This window comes from Sus scrofa, chromosome 1 (assembly GCF_000003025.6).
Source record: "Sus scrofa isolate TJ Tabasco breed Duroc chromosome 1, Sscrofa11.1, whole genome shotgun sequence".
Taxonomy (NCBI): domain Eukaryota; kingdom Metazoa; phylum Chordata; class Mammalia; order Artiodactyla; family Suidae; genus Sus; species Sus scrofa.
In genome coordinates, this window is record NC_010443.5 from 260,464,895 (window position 1) to 260,486,583 (window position 21,689).

The 21,689-nt window shown below is 49.8% G+C and overlaps 1 protein-coding gene across 1 annotated transcript in view; it reads right to left on the minus strand.

Annotated features, from left to right (window-relative positions):
* The window catches only part of CDK5RAP2 (CDK5 regulatory subunit associated protein 2), a 182,262-nt gene continuing 161,487 nt past the window's right edge, over positions 915 to 21,689 (minus strand). The window contains 10 exon segments of the mRNA XM_021068104.1: positions 915 to 1,009; positions 1,449 to 1,495; positions 3,080 to 3,206; positions 9,654 to 9,797; positions 12,564 to 12,598; positions 12,601 to 12,825; positions 13,828 to 13,905; positions 16,740 to 16,988; positions 17,977 to 18,098; positions 19,231 to 19,420. Of these exon segments, the coding sequence (XP_020923763.1) occupies positions 953 to 1,009; positions 1,449 to 1,495; positions 3,080 to 3,206; positions 9,654 to 9,797; positions 12,564 to 12,598; positions 12,601 to 12,825; positions 13,828 to 13,905; positions 16,740 to 16,988; positions 17,977 to 18,098; positions 19,231 to 19,420 (1,274 nt within the window). The 3' untranslated portion in view covers positions 915 to 952.

The following is a 21,689-nucleotide window of genomic DNA, read 5'->3' on the forward strand; positions in this document are numbered from 1 at the left end:
GAAGGACAGGGGGCAGAGGGCAAGATATCAGCAGGAGTGGGTGCACAGGGGTCACCCAAAGGGATGCTGAAGGCCCCAGGGTGATGGCAGGAAAGGGGACACAGAGGGAGACCAAGGTGGGATTCAAAATGCTCCTCAGTCATAGGCCGACAATCGAGGCCAATGCCGCCCGGCTGATGCCTGCTCGGTGGCTCCGAGGTGGTGCATGTGGGGCTGTGAGGCAGAGAGCACAGCGTCGCATCAGAGCGTGCAGGTAGCCTCCTGGATCGGTGCCTCCCAGGGTGCCCAGAGCCAAGCCCTACCCTGTGCACATCTCGGGGACACTGTGAAGCTCAGGCAAGGACAGTGGGGAGCAAAGAGCAAGCACCTCCTCCATCAGGACACTGCGATGCTTAGTGCCCGCCCCGGGCCTGCTGGCTTTTCCCCATGCTGGGAAATGAACCGCTGCAGGGCACTGCTCCAGGTGCCCCAGCCACACCACGTGGTGTCGTTCCTCTCAGGACACTGAGCGGCCTCAGCACAGAGCTCGAGGGCGACATCAAGGGCCGGGCCAGTCTCCAGACCCCAGGCTGTCCCACTTGGGCATCTGGGGACCTGGGCTTTAGGCTCCACATGGAACTGCAGGTTGAAATGAGTCACTTAAGGAGCATTTAAGGCTGGCTGAGCACTAAGCAAATCCGGGCGGACTTGACCCCGCCCCTGTGTCTACTTCTGTGCATGACAGTAACGCCTCAGCTCTGTGCAGACCCTGGAGGCGAGACACCGGGCACCTGGAAGCTGGAACCCTGTGACCACAACCTCACACCAACTTTAGGATAGAAAACATTAAAGGAAAATAGGTTTCTTCTGGCCAGGCAGCCCTTTTTCCCTCACTGAGCAGGAACTGCACTAGTAACAAAGAGACAGGACGAGCCTGGTGGGGAACCACAAGCTTTATTGGCTGAAGTTGTCCTCAGGAGCCTGGTCTGCTAGGACTGGATGTCCCAGGATGGACACTGCCGGGCCTAAGCTAGGAAAAGGGAGGGAAAAAAGGACAAGTTTAGGCCCCATGGTGGGTTTCTGAAGTAAGATCCCTGACAGAGTTAAAGGCAAGATTGCTCTTTCAAAGACATACAGTTTATCAGTAAATATTTAGAGCCAAATGATAATGACATCATTTATATTAATTCACTCAAGAAGCAGTTATTAAATGCCTATTATGTGCCAGGCACAGTTTGCTGTATTTCTCGCAGGTTTAAAAAACAGCACACCAATGCTTAGAACGACGGAAAAGATAGCGTGATTGAAAAAAAAAAAAAAAAAAAAAAAAAAAACGAAAAAAAACCTGCAAAGGCTGCTGGCAGAATATAGCCGACAGAGGACTTGTGACAAGTTTCACCTTCAACTTTAATTTTCAAAAGAAGTCATTTCCAGCCCCACCCGCACTCCCCTCCCCAAAGGGGCATTACCTCCAGGTTTCCTCTGGCTTTCCGAAGGATTTTGTGGGTTACAACCACTAAGGGGAGAGCAAAGAAAAGGATGATTAGACACAGATGCCCATGTAGATAATGTGAAAGCCAAGTGCAGGGAGGAGAAGCCCCCCAGCTGCCAAGGGGTCAGGTGTGCAGACAACCCTGCAGCATTCAGGTAAGACCCGCCTGCCCCATCATACACCCCAGGACCAAATAACGCGGCCGAGAGACCCTTCTCAGGTCCAAGTGAAACCACAACCTCAGCCACATGAGAAGACAGAGCATGAGACATCATAAATGAAACTAAGGCTGGGTGAGGCCAGCAGATGCCCAGGCCTCACCTCTGGGCTGGGGCCACAGTGCCAGGCAGCAAGAGGCCTACTCAGACCCCTAGTCACTGCACTAACTAAGCTCATTCCCAAAAACTTTGTTCTTGCCCCCTAGGCTGCCTGCCAGAATCCAGCCCCCTTTTCTAACTCCTATTCATCCGTCAAATCCGCCTCTCAGCTGTCTGGGATGCACTCAGCACATCACGCTGCAGTTAATGTGTCTCCCCACTAAGCTAGTGCTCCTCACGGGGCCCACTTGGGACTCGCTCAGTGACTGAGCGTCTCATGTGCAGTTTGAACACCACCGGTCTCATGAGGTCTGTTTTCCAAGGTTCCTGGGGGGTGGCCGAGGAGAGGTCACATCTGACAATAACCTCTGTTCTGTGCGGCTCGGAAAGGCTGGGCTTTGGTAAGAGCAGCAGAGGTGGGCAGCACCTCCAGAGAGGAAAGCACTGCAGTCAGCAGTTCTCCCGAGTTGGGGATGCTAACAGGCTGCCCCAGGCTTGGCTGGCACTGAGCTGCCAAGAGGCTCGAAGGAACTCAGCCAGTCCCGCTCCTCTGCACACGCAGGGAGACCGGGCACTAGGGACTGAAACTGGGGAAGTGGGGCTGCTCCCAACAACCTCTGAAGATCCCAGATCAGGGCTGGGGTGACCTTACAAATGACATTTAACCTCTCTGACCTTGAGTTTCTGTGTCTGTCTCAAAGTCGTTCTCAAATCTGTGCCCTCCCCCGGATCCCACTGGCTGTCCTTCTCACCTGCCTGGCCCTGCCACCAACAAGCCTGATGACACTCTGCTTGGAACATGGGCCCCCCCAGGCTTGCCACCAAGAACTCTCAGAACATAGTCCCAGTCCCCCGGACCCATCCCACCTCAACCTGCCATGTTGAGCTGCTGTTGCTTTTTCTCACACAAAAACTCACTCCTTGAGCCTCTGCCCACGTCGTCCTCTTTCCATCTGAGCAACGGCTACTCCACCTTGAAGACTCGGCTTGGGTGTCACTCTGTCCAAAAGCCCACCCCCGGGACAGAGTGACCCCCCCATCCCACCTCAAGTGCTCCCCAAGCCCCTACACACATTCCTGTCACCGCACATGCCCGTCTCCCAGTGAGGTGACAGTCCCTGGCCCCAAGTGGCCCCTCCACAGAGGCCTGTTAGTGAAGGCATTTGTCTGGGCGGGTCAGGAAGGGTGAAGCAAATGCATCAAGAGGAGGCGTGACGACAGCCCAGGCTGGGGCTTTAGTCCTCAGAGGCAGAAAGTGGTCAGATGCAGTGGCCAACCCCCAATCACTCACACTGATCGAAGATGGCTTTTTCCTGGTTCTTGCTCAGCTGCAAAAGCTTCATGGTGTTTTGCAGTTTCTTTTCTTGTTCAAACAGTTTTTTGTGTAGTTTGCTGATCTCTGCCTTCATTTCTCCGGTCTGAAGAGAAAGGGAATTAGAAAAATGAACAGAGGGGGTTCCCATCATGGCCCAGTGGTTAATGGCTCCGACTAGGAACCATGAAGTTGCGGGTTTGATCCCTGGCCTCAGTCAGTGGGTTAAGGATATGGTGTTGCCGTGAGCTGTGGTGTAGGTTGCAGACACGGATTGGATCCCACATTGCTGTGGCTCTGGCGTAGGCCAGTGGCTACAACTCCGATTAGACCCCTAGCCTGGGAACGTCCACATGTTGTGGGTGTGGCTCTAGAAAAAGACAAAAAAAAAAAAAAAAAAAAAAGAAAGAAAGAAAAATGAACAGAGACTATTAAGACGTCCGATTGCATAGAAAGAATTACAAAACCATATAAAAAGGGCTCAATCCTACTAACAAGGGTATTTGAAGAAAACCAGAAGCCCTGTTCTGCTGGCCAGATGGGCAAAGCCCGTGGCAGGGAGCATGCCCATGACCACACCAGGCAAGACCTAGCAGACTACAGAATGCACTTAACCTTCCGACCCAGGGATTCTACACTCAGGCATTTACCCCAAGGAATAGGAATTTCAGGCACAAGATGTTCCCTCAGCACTGTATGTAGCAGGAAAAATCAACAACCCGATTTGTTTCAATAGGAATTTGGATAACTCAATTACGGTACTTACATGCGATGGGATAATTTTCGCAGCTATTAAAAACGATGTTGTAGAACTTCATTTATTGACATTGAAAGATGATCATAATTAGTGACAAAGAGAGCCCAGAACAGCTATTGTGTACCACGCATTCCTGTTTCATAAAATTGAACACATATATCTCCATTCACGGATGTGTGTATCAAGATGTCTAAACTACTTGATGACAGAGACATCATGAAAACGGTAATAGTATCTCTGAGAGAGAGGATTTGGAATATTTTCTTTCTTTTTTTTTTAATTTATCAGAATTGCTTTGAGGTGTTTTTTTATTTTTTTTCCCAAAAACTAGAATGCTGTTTTGTTTTAGTTTTAATGCTTAAGCCTTAAAAAGAGAATATACAAGTAAGCTTAGGAAGAGTATGATCTATTAGGAGAATCCGTTTTGGCTTTTCAGAGGAGAGAAGAGTATGGATGGGAGGCAAAACCAGAGTCCCCAAACCTCTAGAGTAAAATACGCACACACTCTCTTAACTAGTCTCCACCAAACTAGTCCCTGGGGTTAAGGACACTCTCATAAAAAAACCTGGAATGTAAGACACCCTGGCACAGGCCACCCTCTGCCACACCTCTGCTCCCAAGATGGGAGACACTGGGCTGTCAGCTTATGAAGAATCACTTTAGTTCTCCCCCAGACTTGTTGATGGCTGTTGTAATCAGTTATATGATTTAATTAAGTATTAAGTAAACCCATGAAATTATGTGTATGAAAAGAGAGAACGGGTTGAATGAAAACTAACAGATGTTTCAGGAAAGACTTGATAAAGGCGAGTCACTAAAAAACACATTCCTGGCAAATTAGGTGTGGGTGAGCCAACTGGAAAAGAGGTGGGAGGAACGCAGTCTAGAAGAATCCTATATTCAAATTGCTCTGCGAGTGTCTAAGTTTGTTCTTCATCTTAAAGAAACAGAAATTGGAAGTGACAGACATACATTATGGATATAGTTTATGAAAGAAAGAAGATGTGGAACTTCAATCAGCAGACCCATATTCAAAGAAAAGGCGCTGGTCCTGGATCAAAAGAATGGCAAATGAATGTACATTGAACTGTTTTAAGTTAAACTGAAATGTTTAAGGTATGTATCATTTTTTGATTCCCTGCTTTAACCTACTTTTAAGATTAACCAGTCGTGTCAGCTACAAGGACTTCAACTGTGCTTCCGAAACAGATGCGGATTTAAACATGAGGTTTTCTTTGATTCGCTTCCTCGAGCTGAGGGCCCACAGAGACTGGTGTTGTGGTCGTGGCTTCGCAGGCCACACACCCTGCGACAGCGTCACAGAGCCTTTGTTCTGCATCGTGAAACAGGGATGACCCCGACACCTCTCATCACACTGCAGTCGAATGACACTCAGGTGATATGATTGCTCGCCTCGCCTGCTAACCTCTATCCCTCTTTCTAAAGCCAGGCATCGCCTTCTCCAGGCAGCTCCCCCTGAGACACTCACCCACCAGGAGTCTAGGTTGGTTACTACTCCTGGGCGCCCGCTGAGCGCTCTGCCAATTAGATCTGGCCATTTACTCGTTTGCTTCCCTCCAGGATGCTAAGCTCCCTGAGGGCAGAACCTAATCCTTTTCCCTCGGACCCCCAGCGTCTGGCACAGAGTAGGTGCTGTGAGACCATATGCCAACCGGTGGTTCACCTGCGCTCTCAAAACACCCCGCGCACCCTGAATTCCATGCACCACTTAAGAGGAGGAATTGTAATTATTTTTATGTCCGCTGTTCCTCTGAACTAACGTCTCCATTTGTTACAGGATGAATATACCATGGTAAAAACAGAGCCCAGCCTGGCCACTTCTAGCTATTAAGATGATGAAGAAAGGGAGTTTTAGTTCTTACTTCCGGAAAATGGGGATAATTCTCCTTAACTCTCTGAAGGCTACTATAAGGGATCAAATGAGATGCTTAGTATACGGCAAGGTACTAACCCCCAACAGGAGCTCAGCAGAGCAACTCTTTCTCAGGGCCACAGAGCTGGGCTCAGAGTCAGGGCTTGCTCAACAAGAGTGCTGCCTGACTTTTAGAATTGTTTTTTTGGTTATTTTTTTTTGGGGGGGGGTGCTGGTTGGTTTCTTTTTTTTAAATGAAAACTCTCAAATGTTTACAAAAGTAAAAAGAATAAGATAATGAACCACCAGGTACCCATCCAGCTTCAGCTACGATCTAATCATGGTCAGACTTGCTTCATCTATATCCCTGCCCGTCCTCACCCCAAAAATTATTTTTAAAAAATCAATCCTAGAAGCCAACCATATTTCATCCATAAAATACTTTAGTATATCACTCTAGAAGAAACTATCCTTTTAAAAAATCCACAATATCATTATCACATCTAAAACAATGCCTGCTCAGTATCACCAAATAGATGTCAGCAGATATATTTCCCTGATTTGCATCACAATTTTATTTTTTTTAAGTAACTGGCTTGATTCTGGCGTCCAGATAAACTCCATGTTTTGCATTTGACCGTTATGTCCCCAGTTCCTTTTTTTTTCCCCCAGGGCCACACCTGTGGCATATGGAAGTTCCCAGGGTAGGGTTGAATGGGAGCTGCAGCTGCCAGCCTACACCCACAACCACAGCCATGTGGGATCTGAGGCGCATTTGCAACCTACACCCCAGCTCTCGGCAACACCAGATCCTTAACACACTGAGCGAGGGCAGGGATCAAAGACACATTCTCATGGATACTAGTCGGATTCGTTTCTGTTCGCCACAATGGGAACTCCCCCAGTTCCTTTTAATCCAGTGGGTCTCAGAGCTACTGAGGGGACTTATAGAAAGAGACCATGGAGGCCACTCCCAGACTTTCTGACTCAGTAGGTCTAGGGTGAGGCAAACAATTTTGCCTTTTCAGCAAGTTTTCAGTTGATGCTGAGGATGCTGGTCCAGGGACCATAATCTGAGAACCACTGTAAATCTGCAAGTTTCACTCTCTCTTTTCTCTTTTTTTCCTTAGATGAAAAGATGTTCTAATCTCACATTGTACATTTCCTGCTCTAAACCTAGAATCAAGCCACTTCTCCAAGGAGACCTAGTTTTAGTTTAAAAAAAAAAAAAAAAAAGGTATTTAGAAACCACAATTTGGCACCAGAGGTGCTCACTGCTATTGGATTGGACATTTTTACGGTCTTTTTCAGTAATAAGAATGAGTAAATTTTTTAAATAGAAAATATATCATGAGTCCATACTCAAGTATCAAATTCAAATTAGGGATTAGAAGATTTGTACTTCTTTGACTTTTTAATTTATTTCTCTTCCCTGACAGTAAAAATGTCAATGTAATAAGTTATTTGTTTTATCCTGAGAGAACATAATAATTTCAAAATATTAATACAAACATTATTGCTAACAATATGATCACTGAAAACAGTTAAAATTCTGTTTGCAGTTGTTTTTGTCCTTTGAGTATTTCCACTAGGAAAACAGAGTCAAATTACTTTGTCTTAGTCATTGAAATGCTTCTTCTCTGTGGGATTATGCCTCCAACACCATACATATGAAAGTTGGTTTGTTTTAATCTTGTGAGGAATTTTTAGAAATTGCTTTCTCCCCATTTGTACTTGTAATCGTGTAAAGCAATTACACTATTTCAAAGTCAAATTTATGAAACAAGGTCGATTCAGAGACACCTACCTTCTATCCCTGCCCTCTCATCCTCTTCCTTCCCACCCCTACATGTCAACAGTTTTGTTATTTTTTTATCCTCTCATTTAAAACCATTTTTATAAGTGAGTATGTATACATATTTGTATCTCTCCCCAAAACTTTCTTAGATAAACTGACATGTATGATACACAATTTCCAGAGTAGTCCTAGGAACTGTAGGAGATGCGAAAGGCAATTTAATGACACTCAGAGAAAACACCAGGTAGTAAAAAACCATTGGAACGGCTGGTGGAAACCTGGAAATCTGCTTTACGAAGATTTCACACCAAGAAAAAGGCACTGTATGAAACAGAGGCAGGGATGGAAAAGTGGCTGGAGGCAATTTAACACCACACAGGGGGTCTGTGGACACCAGCAACCATATCGGAGTGTCTCCGAGGTCCTTTTTCTGGCTCTAAAATTGTGTGATGCTCAAGTGAGCATAATCAATTACCCAAGAAACCTTCGCAAATCATCAAGAGCATCAGCTACTCCACGTATTTATATACGTGAACATATAATAGAAATAAGAACTGCATTCCATCTCTTTAGCAGACGTCACCATGTACGGAGGACAAAGACACCGCATCAAAGGTGAAAAGTTTACTTCAGACACATGCTTTCAACATCATATGAGCAAGTACTAGCCTGGGAGGATAAAAGGAAATCATTCATTCATTCATTCAAAGATATGGACAAAACAGACACGTCCCCTCATGGAAAATAGAGGGACACAGACATTAAACAAAAAAATGCATAATTATAACTTGTAATATGGGCTAAGATAAAACAGAAGAGGATACCATGCCTGAGTGACCTGGAAGCCCTCTCTGACCTTAAATAAGCTGAGACCTGAGAGGTGAGAAGGAAGCAGTCGGCCAGGAGGGAGCATCTGTGTCTTCTGGGCCCAAGACGGACAAGACCTCGATGGCTTGGAAGGAAAGGCAAGGCCAGTGCGGGACTGGAACCCAGTACGCCGCCTCCTCTCCAACATTCTGTGTTCCAGGCCAGGCCCCCAGCCCTGTACAATGGTCACGTGCTTCCCTGAGCTTAGTGCACCCAAACTCCCTCCCCAGGGCCCCGAGAGGGACGCTGAGGACAGACTCGGCACAGCCTTCCGAGCTGAGACAGCGGCTTCTCTGGGACTTCCTGCCACACTGGGAGATGTGAGAGCTGTGAAAGGGGCTGAACTTGACAGTGATGACTGCCATGGACATTTCCCTCCTGCTGGCCTCTGGCTAACATTTGGGGACAGAAGGGGGAGACCACCAATGCCACCAAGCCAAGAGCACCAACTCATCCTGAACTGGCAGGCTCCTTCTTCCAGGAGGTCTCTCTGATGACCACAGCGGTGTTTCCCTTGGCACAGCACGACATGCTTCCCACACACAAAAACCCGGGGACAGTGTCTGCTCTGCCTGATCCCTGATTCAAGCCATAAGAGATGGGGATGAGGATGGGGGTGGGAGCAACTGTTCTTAATTCAGTCACGTTCAAGTTACTGCAAAGTCAAGCTTTTAAGGGAAATTTCAATGGTTTTGTAATAAATGATTTTCATTGGTTAAAAAAAAAAGTTTCTAAGTAGTTAAAACAGATCTACAGAACCCACTAAAATATGATGCTGAAAGCTACTGAAAGGAATCAGTCCAGAGACAGGCATCAGAACTGAAAGAGGTTTTGAGCAGAATGGAATGAGCTAGTCCACGGGGACAACCTGGAGTTAAAGCTTATTAATAGAGTTTGTCCTTGGGATTGAGCACTTTGCTTTCAAACCAGCTCTGTAACCGTAACTCTGGGCTTCCCTCCCCAAACCCCGGCTTCCTCAGTTTCCCTCATCAAAGCTGTGCAAGGGGTTGAGGACATGGTGGGGTCCAGGCCACAGGCCAAGCTTGTGGGGCGCCAGGGGCCCAGATAAGAAAGGCCTGGGGCCACCAGCACGGGGTCTGACACGTCACTTTAACAATCATGCCACCCTCCCTGCCCTCGGACACATTCCCCACTCCGAGGGCACCTCTGCTGCAGGCCGGGTCCTGGCCTGGGTGTGGAGGAGACTGAGACCCAGGCCCCTGCGGGCCCAGCCTGCACATCTCACGTCACCACCCACCTGTTCACAGTGGAGTGTGCACTGGCCGTCGGTGGGGAGTGAGACCCTCCAGAGAAGCGACAGTAACCTTGCGGCTTCATCCAGGATCAGTCTGGCTGCGCTCACGCGGGGGATGAAGCTGCTCGGGGGTGCTGAGTGTAGACCCTGTGAGGGGGACAAGAAGGCTGTCACATGCCGTCTTGAAGATTACGAACAAGCGGCTTTAACAGCAATATAAACCTCACATGCTGAGCAGGAGCCTGGCACCAGACAATACCAATTCATTGTTCTTAACGACAGCAAATAATAAATAATAATAATATGTCTTTTTAGGGCCGCACCCACAGCATATGGAGATTCCCAGGCTAGGGGTCAAATCAGAGCTGCAGCTATTGGCCTACACAACAGCCACAGCAATGCCAGATCTGAGCCACATCTGTGACCTACAGCACAGCTCACAGCAACACCTTAACCCACTGAGCGAGGCCAGGGATTGAACCTGCGTCCACATGGATACTAGTTGGATTTGTTACCACTGAGCCACAACAGGAACTCCCAAGCCGGTGAATTGATTGTGGGAGCGCCTCAGTGGTGATTCCAGCCTAGTTGATAACTATGGTTAATAACCACCCGAGTTCACTGTGTTCACTGCACCAACAAGAGGGTCCGTGGCCGGGCCCTTTGCACGGCTCTGCAGCCACGGAGCCTCGCTGGAAGGCAAACAACATGCTCCAAGTGCTTCTGTCCTTGGCACCCTGCTCCCCATGTGATCACGGGTCGCAATCATGTCTCCCTCACCCTCTGCTGGCAGAACTGCCATGGGGGATTCAACGGCAGGAGAAAGTAAAGAACGTGGCTCCCAGAGGGATTCTTTTTAAAGAAATTAAAAGAGCATTGTCTCCACAAGTAATAAAATAAATACAAGCTGAAAGGACACACCCATTTGAGCTCTCGAACTGGCCAGAAACCATCTGTAAATAAAAATACTCAGCGAAGACAAGGGTGCGGCAGATACTCTCACTTGTACATGGAGATACACAATTTTGGAAAGTAATGCAGCAGCAGTTTATGGCCCAGGCCCCGGAAGGGCCCACACAACCTTTGAGCATGAAATTCCACTTCTAGGAATTTGCCCTTAATGAACGAATCAAAGCTATGACCAGAGATCTGTTTACAAAGAGGCTCATCACAGCTTAAATGTCAACAAACAGGTGAAAGAGTTAAGTAAACGGTGGTACATCCACACATTAGCTTATTTTTTAAGCCATTAAAAGTCAAGTTCTAGAAAAATACTGAATGAGATAGAAAAAATGTTAATAGAACGTTAACTGGAAGCCAAATATGAAATTCATATATGTACGAGTCAGTTTTATTAAACTTTATGAATGAGCTAAAAGTATATCAACATTTTAAACACTGAGCACTACAAAGTATTCTTATAGAGGTTTTGTTTTTATGCTTTTCTATGTAGTTTCTACGTCCTGTAAAATAAAGATCATGATCAAAAAAGAACAATGCTCTTATTAATATTCACTAATTCATTCAGCAAACATTCACCCTTGCCTACTCAGTGGAGATACAACAGTGAGCAAAACAGACACCAGCCCTGCACTTCCGGAGCTTATTCTCTAAAGGATTAGAAAATGCAAAACTTTTACAATATTGTGAGACAAAATCAAGCAAAGAGACAAAACAAAAACAAGTATCAAGAAGCAGGGGGCTCAAGTATCATCAATAAGGACCCAGAAGAAGGATCAGAGAATGTGAGAAGCTGGAAGGCTGAGGCCCATCTGGAGATGGTGGTGGGGAGGACATTTGACCCCCAGCCTTGGAGGAAATGAAAGAGTAACTATGTCAAGCACCTGGCACATGAGCCCTCAACAAAAGGTAGCTTAAAGGAGGACACCAGTGGGATGAGGCAGGAAGAAGGGGGCAGTAAAAGGAGCTGAGGGGGCTTCTCAGCTGGAGGGAACTGGAGCCAGGGCTGAAGCAGCATGCGCAGGAGTGGGGGTGGGGGGGTGGGGGTGGCGTAGGAGGAGGGGATGGAGGGGTGGTGGCAGGAGGAGGCAGCAGGAGGGGGTGGGGGTGGGGGTGGCAGGAGAAGGCAGAAGGAGGGTGCGGGGGTGGGTGGGCAGCAGGAGTGGGCAGCAGGGGGATGCAGCTCATAGCCCACCTGACAGGAGCAAAGAGATGATGGTGCGGGAAGGAGGCAGGAGCAGACCCAGAAATGAGAAAGGTGGAGGTGTCAACACAGGTCAGGGAGGTGACCAGCAACAAACTTCAAGAACCAGGAAGACAGAGAAAAAGAGCACTTGGAGGACAGAGACCCGAGTTCAAATCTTGAGGGCTCTGAGTTACTTCACCGCAGTGTCTGGAAAGTAGGAAGGACACCACCCACTCTAAAGGGATGAAGAAAATACGATACTAAAAGCTCCTCTGCAAGGAGAGCCGGCAGGTGCAGGACAGCTCAGGTCGGAAACACAGCACAAATGACAGCAGGGCTGACCTCGTGCTGTGTGAGGATCAGGACCTCAGCCACCCTGTTCAGAGCAGCCCCAGAGCCTGGACACGGAGACCGGGGGAATGATGGGCAGGTGACTGGGAGGAGGAACAGATGGACACACTGCAGGACTCAAGGACAGAAGGACGGATGGGAGACTGGAGAGAGGCCATTGAGGGGCAGTGCAACAGAGCCCAGGGACGTGACAGCAGTAACACAGGTATCAACCCCCACAAGTGCCCCTCCCCAGAACAACAGCAAACAGCCCCCAGGCCAGACCTGACCTTGAGCTTAATGTTATGTTTCCTGGGCCCTCTTCCCAGGGCCTTACAGAGGACTCATGCACCCCCGCCTCCTAGGGCCCTCGGCCGACCCTTCCGCACCCTGCTTCCATGTGCACCCCTCTCCCTCCGACTCCGGGCTCCAGTTACCTTTATCACCAGCTCTTGATCTGCGGGGCTGGGGTCTCTTGGATCTGGATGTCCATTTCGGCGAGAAGCTTCTGGCCTTGGTCAATCTGCTCACACAAGGCGTAGTAGTCCTCGATCAGGCCCAGGACGTGGCAGCCACTCTCGCTGGCCCACAGGCGGTGGCCAGGGATCAGGCGGGATGTGGACGAGGTGATCATCGAGCCACCACTGTCGCAGGAGAGGGTGTCCATGTCATTTCCGGAGAGCAGAGGGGTCTCTGAAGCTACAGAACAAGAGGGAAGCCGTCAGGGCTATGGGGCAGCACCCTCATTCCATGAGCCAACCAGAAGCACTGAGAGCCCTCGGGCCCAGACGCCCCCTGACACACAGCCCAGCAGGCAGAGAGGCCTGGACCCAGGACCTCAGTCTGTGTGACCCACACTGGGCTCATTTGCCTTGTGAGAGAAGCTCATTTCAATTCCACCAACACTCATCAGGCACCCGCTCTGCAGAAGAGCCCTGAATTATACAGATGAATCAGGCCCAGGCCTGCACGCCAGGGGCCCCACAGTCTGATCAGAACACAGATGCTGAGTGGGAGGTGTAACAGCACGACGACAGAGCCGGAGTGCAGAGGACAAGATAACCAAGCCTCTGGGCAGGAAGGGAGGTCAGGGAAGGCTGCCAAGAAGGAGCGACACCGGTGCCAGGTTGAATGGGTAGCAAGAATTAGGCTCCCCAGGGGTAAAAGCCTGCGCTTGTTACCTTTGGACCAACAGGAGCACAGATGGACAATTCTGACTGGGGACAGTTTGCTTTCATCATGAGTCTTGGGGAAGAAGCAGAATTTTCACTGGCAGAGAAAGGGGCCAAAGCGGTCTGGCAAGGGCAGGAGCCACCCTGCACAGTCCCAGTGGGAGGAAGTGCGGGCCCGTCTGCAGCATGGTGACCCGTCCGTGTGGCCCCGTGAAGGGGGAGGGGTGCGGCTGGGCGGGCTCGCTGGGGCTGGCCCCTGCAGGGCCTTGAGAGCCATGCTAAGGTGGTCACACTTTAATCTAAAGCAACAGGTACCCAAACCAACAACATCCTTGAGGTTGGTGACACCTAGGAACGGGTTAACTGGCTTAGAGGACAAGATCGCCAGCTAGAAATGCTGACAAACATGAAACCCCAAATCCTGCCAAACACCCTTTGAGCTGAAACCAGTGACCCCCCTTTCTTCCAATTTGGAAGTCCCACTGCCAAACCCAACTGTGCCGTAGCTCCCCAGACTTGAGCTCTCTACCTGATCTTGGTGGCACTGCTGGTGAAGAGTCAAACAGATCACATGAAATGTCAATTGCCACGGGACACTTGTCACCATCTACAAAATGCAAAATGAGAAAAATGAACTGTCAAAAGCTTTTTAGTGTCATCGGCACTGGAGAGAGAACTGACTGAGAGTACAAGTACCAGACACACACAGGCCTTCAACCAAACCTCAACGAGCATCTCTCCTGCCAGGCCCTGCGCAGGACACAGGATACAGAGTGGGTAGGCCTGCCCCCACCCACCCGAAGGACCTGCTTGTCCAGACAAGTGAACGAGGCTCGGAGAGGGAAGCGCAGGGCCCATGGGAGCTCAAGTGAAGGTGTACCCCTGGGAGGGAAGGAAGCGGGCAGAGGAAGGAGCACATGCCAAGGCACAGAGCTGGGCGCCCTCGTGACACCCTCAAGGAGAAGGAAGTGGGGAGCCACTCAAGGGCATTGGGTGGGGCGATGTCAGGCTGGGGTCTGTTTGGACTTCAGGAGTGAGTCTGGGGTCACGGCAATAACCCACACGAGAGCAAAGAGTGCCCTGAAGTAGGATTTGGGAGGTGATGCAGCTGAAACAATGGAGGGAGGAAACTCCCAATTCAAAGCTGTTCAAGATGATGAGTCACATTCTATCAGTTAGGGAAGTACTTTCACATCTCAACTCTCAGTAGCTCCTGGGCAGGACGGCCCCGTAATTCAGATTTCCTGGGAGAGGGGACCAACGGGCAGAGACAGGAAGTGATCTGCAGGGCATCACCCAGAGTGTCGGTGGCAGAGCGAGGACTGTGTCCAGGCCTTACAATGTCCCGCCTAGCTCCTTCCTACCCAGCACCTCCCATCTGGGGCCAAGGGCCCGGGGTCAGCTCGGAAGAGCTGGCCTCTGAAAGGGATCGCTTTCTGCAAAAACCTCAGTCTTTAAAGCAGAACTCTCAAACGGCCACACCTAAAAATCTTTTGCAAAGGAAGAAATGCTGCTGTCTACAGTCTAATTCTAATCTTCACTTGCAGAACCTGGAGAATTCTGCAGAGGGACCGCTGTGAATTCTGAGCACTCTCTCCTGGAGGCACATGCAGGGCTGACCCAGGACAAATTTCAAAAACAGCCAAAGGCTGTTCAAGGGCCTCACTTCAACTGTCCCAAATCTCCTTCCTGGGCATCCCAAGCACTGAATCTTTCTCCCTGCTCCAATCTCCCATCCCAGCCCCACAATCGCCCTGGTCCTGTCTCCTCAAAGCCTTAACTAAGCAGGGCCAGGAGCAGAGCTACACTTAAAAAATGGCAAGGCCCACTGCTGATGGGTGCCCCAGGCAGAGGGCGTTAATGTGGCACCTTTCCAACCCTCTGGGGTTCGCCTTGCAGGATTTTATCCTAAGAATACTGTTTAACAGAAAAAGTGTATCAATTCTGATGTTTATTAAAGCTCCAAATCAGAGACCACTTTCATAATCACCAGGGTAATGGTTTGGTGACTGACAATCATCTGAAAACAATAATTAGGAAGCTCGTGTGAAAGAAAGGGAAACATTTATGATGTAATATTGGGCAAAAACAAATGACACAATGGTACAAAATCAGTGTGAACATTATAAATTCATGCCTAATTTGATTACTAAATGAAGAGACATGGAAAAGTAAAAAATTATTATTATGTAACCATGAAGGATTTTTTTTTTTTTTAATATTGTCATATCATCTTTTTGGGTGAAATTTTAAAATCCTTACCAAGAGAAACCCATGAGCCAATTACTGTAAGTTCTACAGCTGGGTAACTAGGTGCTCTTTTGAGAGATTTTAACTTTTTCTTTTTTCTTTTTTTTGGTCTTTTTGTCTTTTCTAGGGCTGCACCTGTGGCATATGGAGCTTCCCAGGCTAAGGGTCTAATAGGAGCTATAGCCGCTGGCCTATGCCAGAGCCACAGCAACGCAGGATCTGAACCGTGTCTGTGACCTCACCAGAGCTCACAGCAACGCCAGAACCTAACCCACTGAGCAAGGCCAGGGATCGAACCCGCAACCTCATGGTTCCTAGTCGGATTCACTGAGCCACAACGGGAACTCCGATTTTAACTTTTTTCACTAAAGGCAACAAATGAGATTTCCAATCTTGGTAAAGCTAAGTCCAAACTTTTACACAACACTTGTTCATAAAGCACGCTGACACGCTGACATGCTTGTCCCCCTGGACGGGGCATTAGGACAATGATCCCCAGACACCTGAGGCCCCAGAAGGCAAGTGACACTCCAGGAACAGCACTGGACTTGGAGCTGGAGCTGATTTCTAGCTCCAGCTCTGCCTCCTACTTGATGTGCCACGTTGGGCAAATCCAGTGCCCTCTCTGGGTCTTAGCTCCTTCATCCAAAGAGCAAAGAGGATGGCCGGCTGACGGCTTTGAGCTGGAACACCTGCCAGTTTGCGGCCAGCCTCAAGCAGGGAAAGGGGGCCAAGGAGGGATGGGAGCCCCATCTGTCCTCTTCCTGCTCCCCACACGGCCTCTGCAGGGCTAGACAAACAAACCCTCAAGCAAATGCCAGTTTTCAGCTTTTCAGATCCTGAGACATGGACAGCCAGAGGAAGATTTTCTTTTAAAGGTGTAAAGGGACTAAAAAGGGTTTTCAGCAGTGGGGTGATGTGGACAGGACTAAGTGGATGGAGGGAGTGGGACTGGAGGCCGTGAGGGCAGCTGGAAGCCCAGACTCCAGCTCCCTGAGAATCAGCAGGCCCCAGACGGAGACAGCACTGTTTTGCCAAAGGTGACAGCTAATTAGTGGTCGGGTCCCAGGCTCCTAGGCTATGGCAGGTCTGCTGTCAGTGGGAAGACACTCCATGGGGCAAGGCCAGGACTCAGAAGCTCACAGACACACAGGGCAGCATTTCCAACAGTGAGAAGGAGCAGGGCCGTACCGGGCTTGTTCTGCTGCAGGGGCCGCTCGGGGGCAGACAGGGTCTGGAGGCCCAGCGTGAGCACTGCTTCCTGGGCCTTCTGCCCACCCCTTGCCAGCTGCTCTTCCAGCTTGCTCTGCAGCGTGCTGTTGGTTTCGATGCTCCTTTCCAGCTGTGCCCGCAGAGCCTGGATCTCCGTCAGGAGGCCGTGCAGGTCACCTAGAGGGTCCTGCCCCCTCCAGCCTTCTCCGGACGTCTCTGCCCTGGCCTCTGTGAACACGTGCAAAGGGAAACCTTGACACTGTCCACTGCCAAAGGGTCGGCTATCAAAGCCAACTGGGTGCCTTGAACCTGTCTCCACCACCGCCCTCCCCTTCCTAGGAACTAGGTACAACTGAAAATAACAACTTGACTTTAAAAACAAAAATATTGGCAGACTTAATTGCTGCTATTCCACAGGCTAAATAAGAGCTGGAAATTAATTTTCACTTCTGACCATAAAAGCCTAGCAAATTGCACACCAAACCCTGGAATTATGTCTAGTAGTAATAAAATCTATTGGGGCTGGAATTATAGAATGAAAGGGGCTGATTTTAAGAGCCATGGTATATTAAAAAGGCACAACAGCAAGAATAAGAACAGCAACTTGAAGAGAAAATGAAAGCTGAGAGGTGACCCTTTTCTAGAAAACTTTCAATAGGGAGAAACCAACTGGAAAATTAGTTTAAAAAAAAAAAAAACCCACCACACCTCCAAATTGATTCTAAAGCATTAGTGTCTATAGTCAAGTCACTCTGATCCGGGATCTCCCAGGATAGAGGGGACCAGGGCCACCACTATCTCCAGAGTGATGCACGGATTATCTGCTGAATGAATGGGCAAAAAGAAACATCACTAGCAGGAAAACTGTAATAAAAGTTATTTCTTGAGTGTCTACGACATGCCAGGTACTGTGTTAGGGTGCTCTTAATACATGACCTCATTTAATGTTCACGACCATACAGAACAGGTATAAGCAGACATGCTTTTATAGAAGGAACAGGCCCAGGGCAGTGAGGCGACCTGTCGACCAGCCTGGACATGAGGCAGGGAGAACCCAGACAGACCTCGCCGGCCCGACTCCAGAGCCTACACCTTTCCAAGGAGACTCGGCCAGAGATCTTGCCTCCGAAATGGCCTACCCCACCCTGGAGGCAAGCTGGGGGTATCAGGACAGAAGGCCGGCCTGCCGTCCAGGTGAGCTCATGGGTCCCCGTACCTCGCGGTCTCCTGTGTTCTTCATCCAGCTTCTCATACACCTTCAGCTCCACCCGGAGGGACTGCAGTAGCTTGTCGTTCTGTGACAGCTGCTGCTGCCTCAGCTTCGCCTCCTCCTGCATCCTGAAAAGACCCCAGTGCCCGGGGTCGGAGAGGTTGGCTCGCCAGCAGGGGCCTTACTGGAACCCCACAAGGCAGCCGGAGAGTGTGGGCAAGAGGGACAGGCAGGGTGGAGAGTGCCTGTCCCGGCTGCTATTTTCTGGGAGCCCCTGTGGCCCAGCGCTGTACATAGGTCACCTCATACCATCTTCACAGACACCCTGGAAGGTGCGTGCTATCTAACCCTCAACTCATGGCTGTGAGGATGTGAAGCTCAGACAGGTTACATCTCACCCAGGGGGACACTGCTTAGGAGAGAAGCCAGGATTGTGTGATGGCAAAGACAGCAAACCTGCAAATCATCGCACCACCCTGGGGTACTGAGAGTAATATAGAAACTAAGAGTGTGGAGCATTCAGAGTTCCCGTCATGGCTCAGCAGTAATGAACCTGACAATATCCATGAGGACGCAGGTTCAATCCCTGGCCTCGCTCAGTGGGTTAAGGATCCGGCGTTGCCGTGAGCTGTGGTGTAGGTCGCAGACGCGGCTCAGATCTGGCATTGCTGTAGCTCTGATTCGACCCCTAGCCTGGGAACCTTCATACGCTATTGGATGCAGCCCTAAAAAGACAAAAAAAAAAAAAAGAGTGTGGGGGATTCAAGAGTGCTGACAGGAACCACTGAAAGCATGAGGGACAAGGCAGGGCCTAAGGAGGGAAGACAGAGGGTCAGACTCCAGTCATTCCTCTGCACTCAACCTCCACAACTGCCTGGGTTACTCCGCACAAAACCAAGAGCGAAGAGGTCCTCACCAGGGCGAGGAGGGCCACCGTGACTCAGCCTCCGGCCACCCGGCCTCCCACTTCCAGCTGCACTAGCCTCCTGCTCGGCCCTGCACAGCCCTGGACACCAAGGAAAAGGATCTTCGCTCAGGTACCTGCAGAGCTCCTGCCCTTGTGCCCCACAGGCCGCTGCTCCAGTGGCCTCTTTACAGAGAGGCCTGCCCTGAGCCCCTGGATGAGCAGAGCAGCCCACCCCCAGGCCCAGCCTCCTCACTCAGATGACTGCACTCCCTGTATTTCAGTCCCATGAGTGTCATGTGCCATCCCTGGACACCATGGCAGGGCCAGGAGACCTGGGGGACCCTGACCACTACCTGCTCAGCTCGCTGCGGCCGTGGCTGATCTCCTGGAGCTGCCGCCGGTTCTGAGCCTCCTTCTCGTCCAGCTCCCTCTGCAGCCTCTCGTTCTCGCCCCTCACACAGGCGAACTCTCGCTGAAGGTGCTCCAGGTTCGCTGTCTTCCTGGAGAGGGACTCACGCAGCTTCTCGTTCTCCTTCTGTTTATCTGCCCGCAAAAAAAGCGCCACAGAGAAGAGACACCGTTTGTTTTTTCCAACCTTATTACGCAAATCCGGCACTTCAGCTGGAGCACTCCCAGCATACAGAAGAGAACAAGATTTAATCTGGCGTTTATGATTGGGCATTCCAATTATCTCATGCATTTTGGGCAGATAAATCTGTCAACATCAAGGCTGCAGATTAAACGTCACTGGGACGAAATGGGCCCGTTTAATTTTCCATTAAATAATGCGCCGTGCAAACCTAGTTACTTCTCCTTCACAGGGCAAATGGTGGGTAGAAATTAGAGACAGAGGCGAGAAACAGGGCCCCCAATCGCTAGCAATTGATGTGGGGAAGTTGGAAAGCCTCCCAGGGAGGCCAGCAGGGCTGTGCAGAGGGCACCTTGGCTGTCACTGTAGCCTCTCCTGAAGGATGAGCAACACCCAGGCACAGAGACAAAGGGTCAGGGGCACGGCCGGGAGGCAGAGTGGCATGTTCCAGTGGGACCCTTCCGCTTACCGACCCCACGGCCTTAGGCCAGCCTCTTCCCTCTCTGTGCCTAGGTTCCTCACATGCGGCTGAGCAGAGCTGAGCTACTACACGTAAAGACTCCGCAGGGGCCTCATGGTCCTCTGAAGGCTGCCAGTGCTCCCCGGCAGGCTGCTGGCCGTGCTGGAGGTGGTGACGGCTGGCGTGGCCACAGCGTTAACTGCAGGCCTTACCTGGCAACCTCCCCGTAGATCATCTTACTCTGCTTAGCAAACCTCCTGGGAGGAAGTTTTCTCTCCATTTTCCAGATAGGACGCAAAGGATCAAAGAGGCCAAGACTCCACCAAGGTCCCACAGCCAGTAAGTGGAGGAGCCAGGAATCAGACTCAGACTTTCTTTTTTTGTTGTTGTTTTTTTTGTTTTTTGTCTTTCCAGGGCCACACCTGCAGCATATGGAGGTTCCCAGGCTAGGGATCAAATCAGAGCTGTTGCTGCCAGCCTACGCCACAGCAATGCCAGATCCAAGCTGCGTCTGCAACCTACACCACAGCTCCCGGCAACGCCGGATCCTTAACCCACTGAGAGAGGCCAGGGATCGAACCCACAACCTCATCGTTCCTAGTCGGATTTGTTTCCACTGCGCCATGACGGGAACTCCCAGACCCAGGCTTTCTAATTCCACTCTTAACCATGACACGATCATCTCTGAGGAAGCTTCCTCCTCTTCCCTCAGACCACAGCCACGCCAAGCTTCAGTAACTCCTGACTGCTCCCTACTCTCACTGCCTCTAACCCCTAGGCCTCTTTCTATTTAAAATGCCTGGCTCTTCCGAGAGTTCCCATTGTGGCTTGGCAGTAATGAACTTAATTAGTATCCATGAGGTTATGGGTTCGATCCCTGGCCTTGCTCAGTGGGTTAAGGATCCGGCATTGCCAGGAGCTGTGGTGTAGGGTCAGAGATACGGCTCAGATCACAAGTTGCTGTAGGCCGGCAGCTATAGCTCCGATTCGACCCCTAGCCTGGGAATCTCTATATGCTACAAGTGCGGCCCTAAAAAACAAAAGGCCAGGCTCTTTCAAACTTTAGGTACCTTGGCTAATCCCTACTCATATTCCAGACCCAGCTCTTGAAAACCAGCCTCCCCTGGGTCAGGATGCCTTCGCCAGGGTGCTGCAACCCCCAGCCTTTATCATGGCTAATTCTCACCCTAGCCTGCCATGGGTTGCCTGACTGTCTTTCTCCTCAGACCATGAACTCCTGGGGGAAGGAACCAGGTCTCATTCAATTCTACACCAGAAATCTACACAGGCTCTGATACAGAAGAGGAGCCAGGAAATGCTTGCCAAATGAATGATTTGCAGAAGCCCCAATTTCTTCTCTTAAGCTAATAATCAGTACCAGTATCCTCTAATGAAAGGGGGATAAGCTGCCCCAAGTTCCACCACAAGCCAATCAAGTCCTCAGGCCTCAGTTTCTTACCTATAAAATAGGACTAATTATAATGTCATTCCAGAAATTAAGTATTGAGAGAAAATATAAGTGAAAGCTCCTTAGGGGCTAAACTCCAAACAGAAGGAATTAAAAGAAGGGATCTTTAATAGAAATACTGGGAGTTCCCTGGTGGCTCAGAGGGTTAAGGAACTGGCATTGTCATTGCTGTGGCTCAGGTTCAACCCCTTGCCCTGGAACTTCTGTACACCTCGGATGCAGCCAAGAAAAAAAAAAAAAAGAAAGAAAGAAATACTAGAAAAACTTTCCTGCTGGTAGGAAATCTCTGAAATTT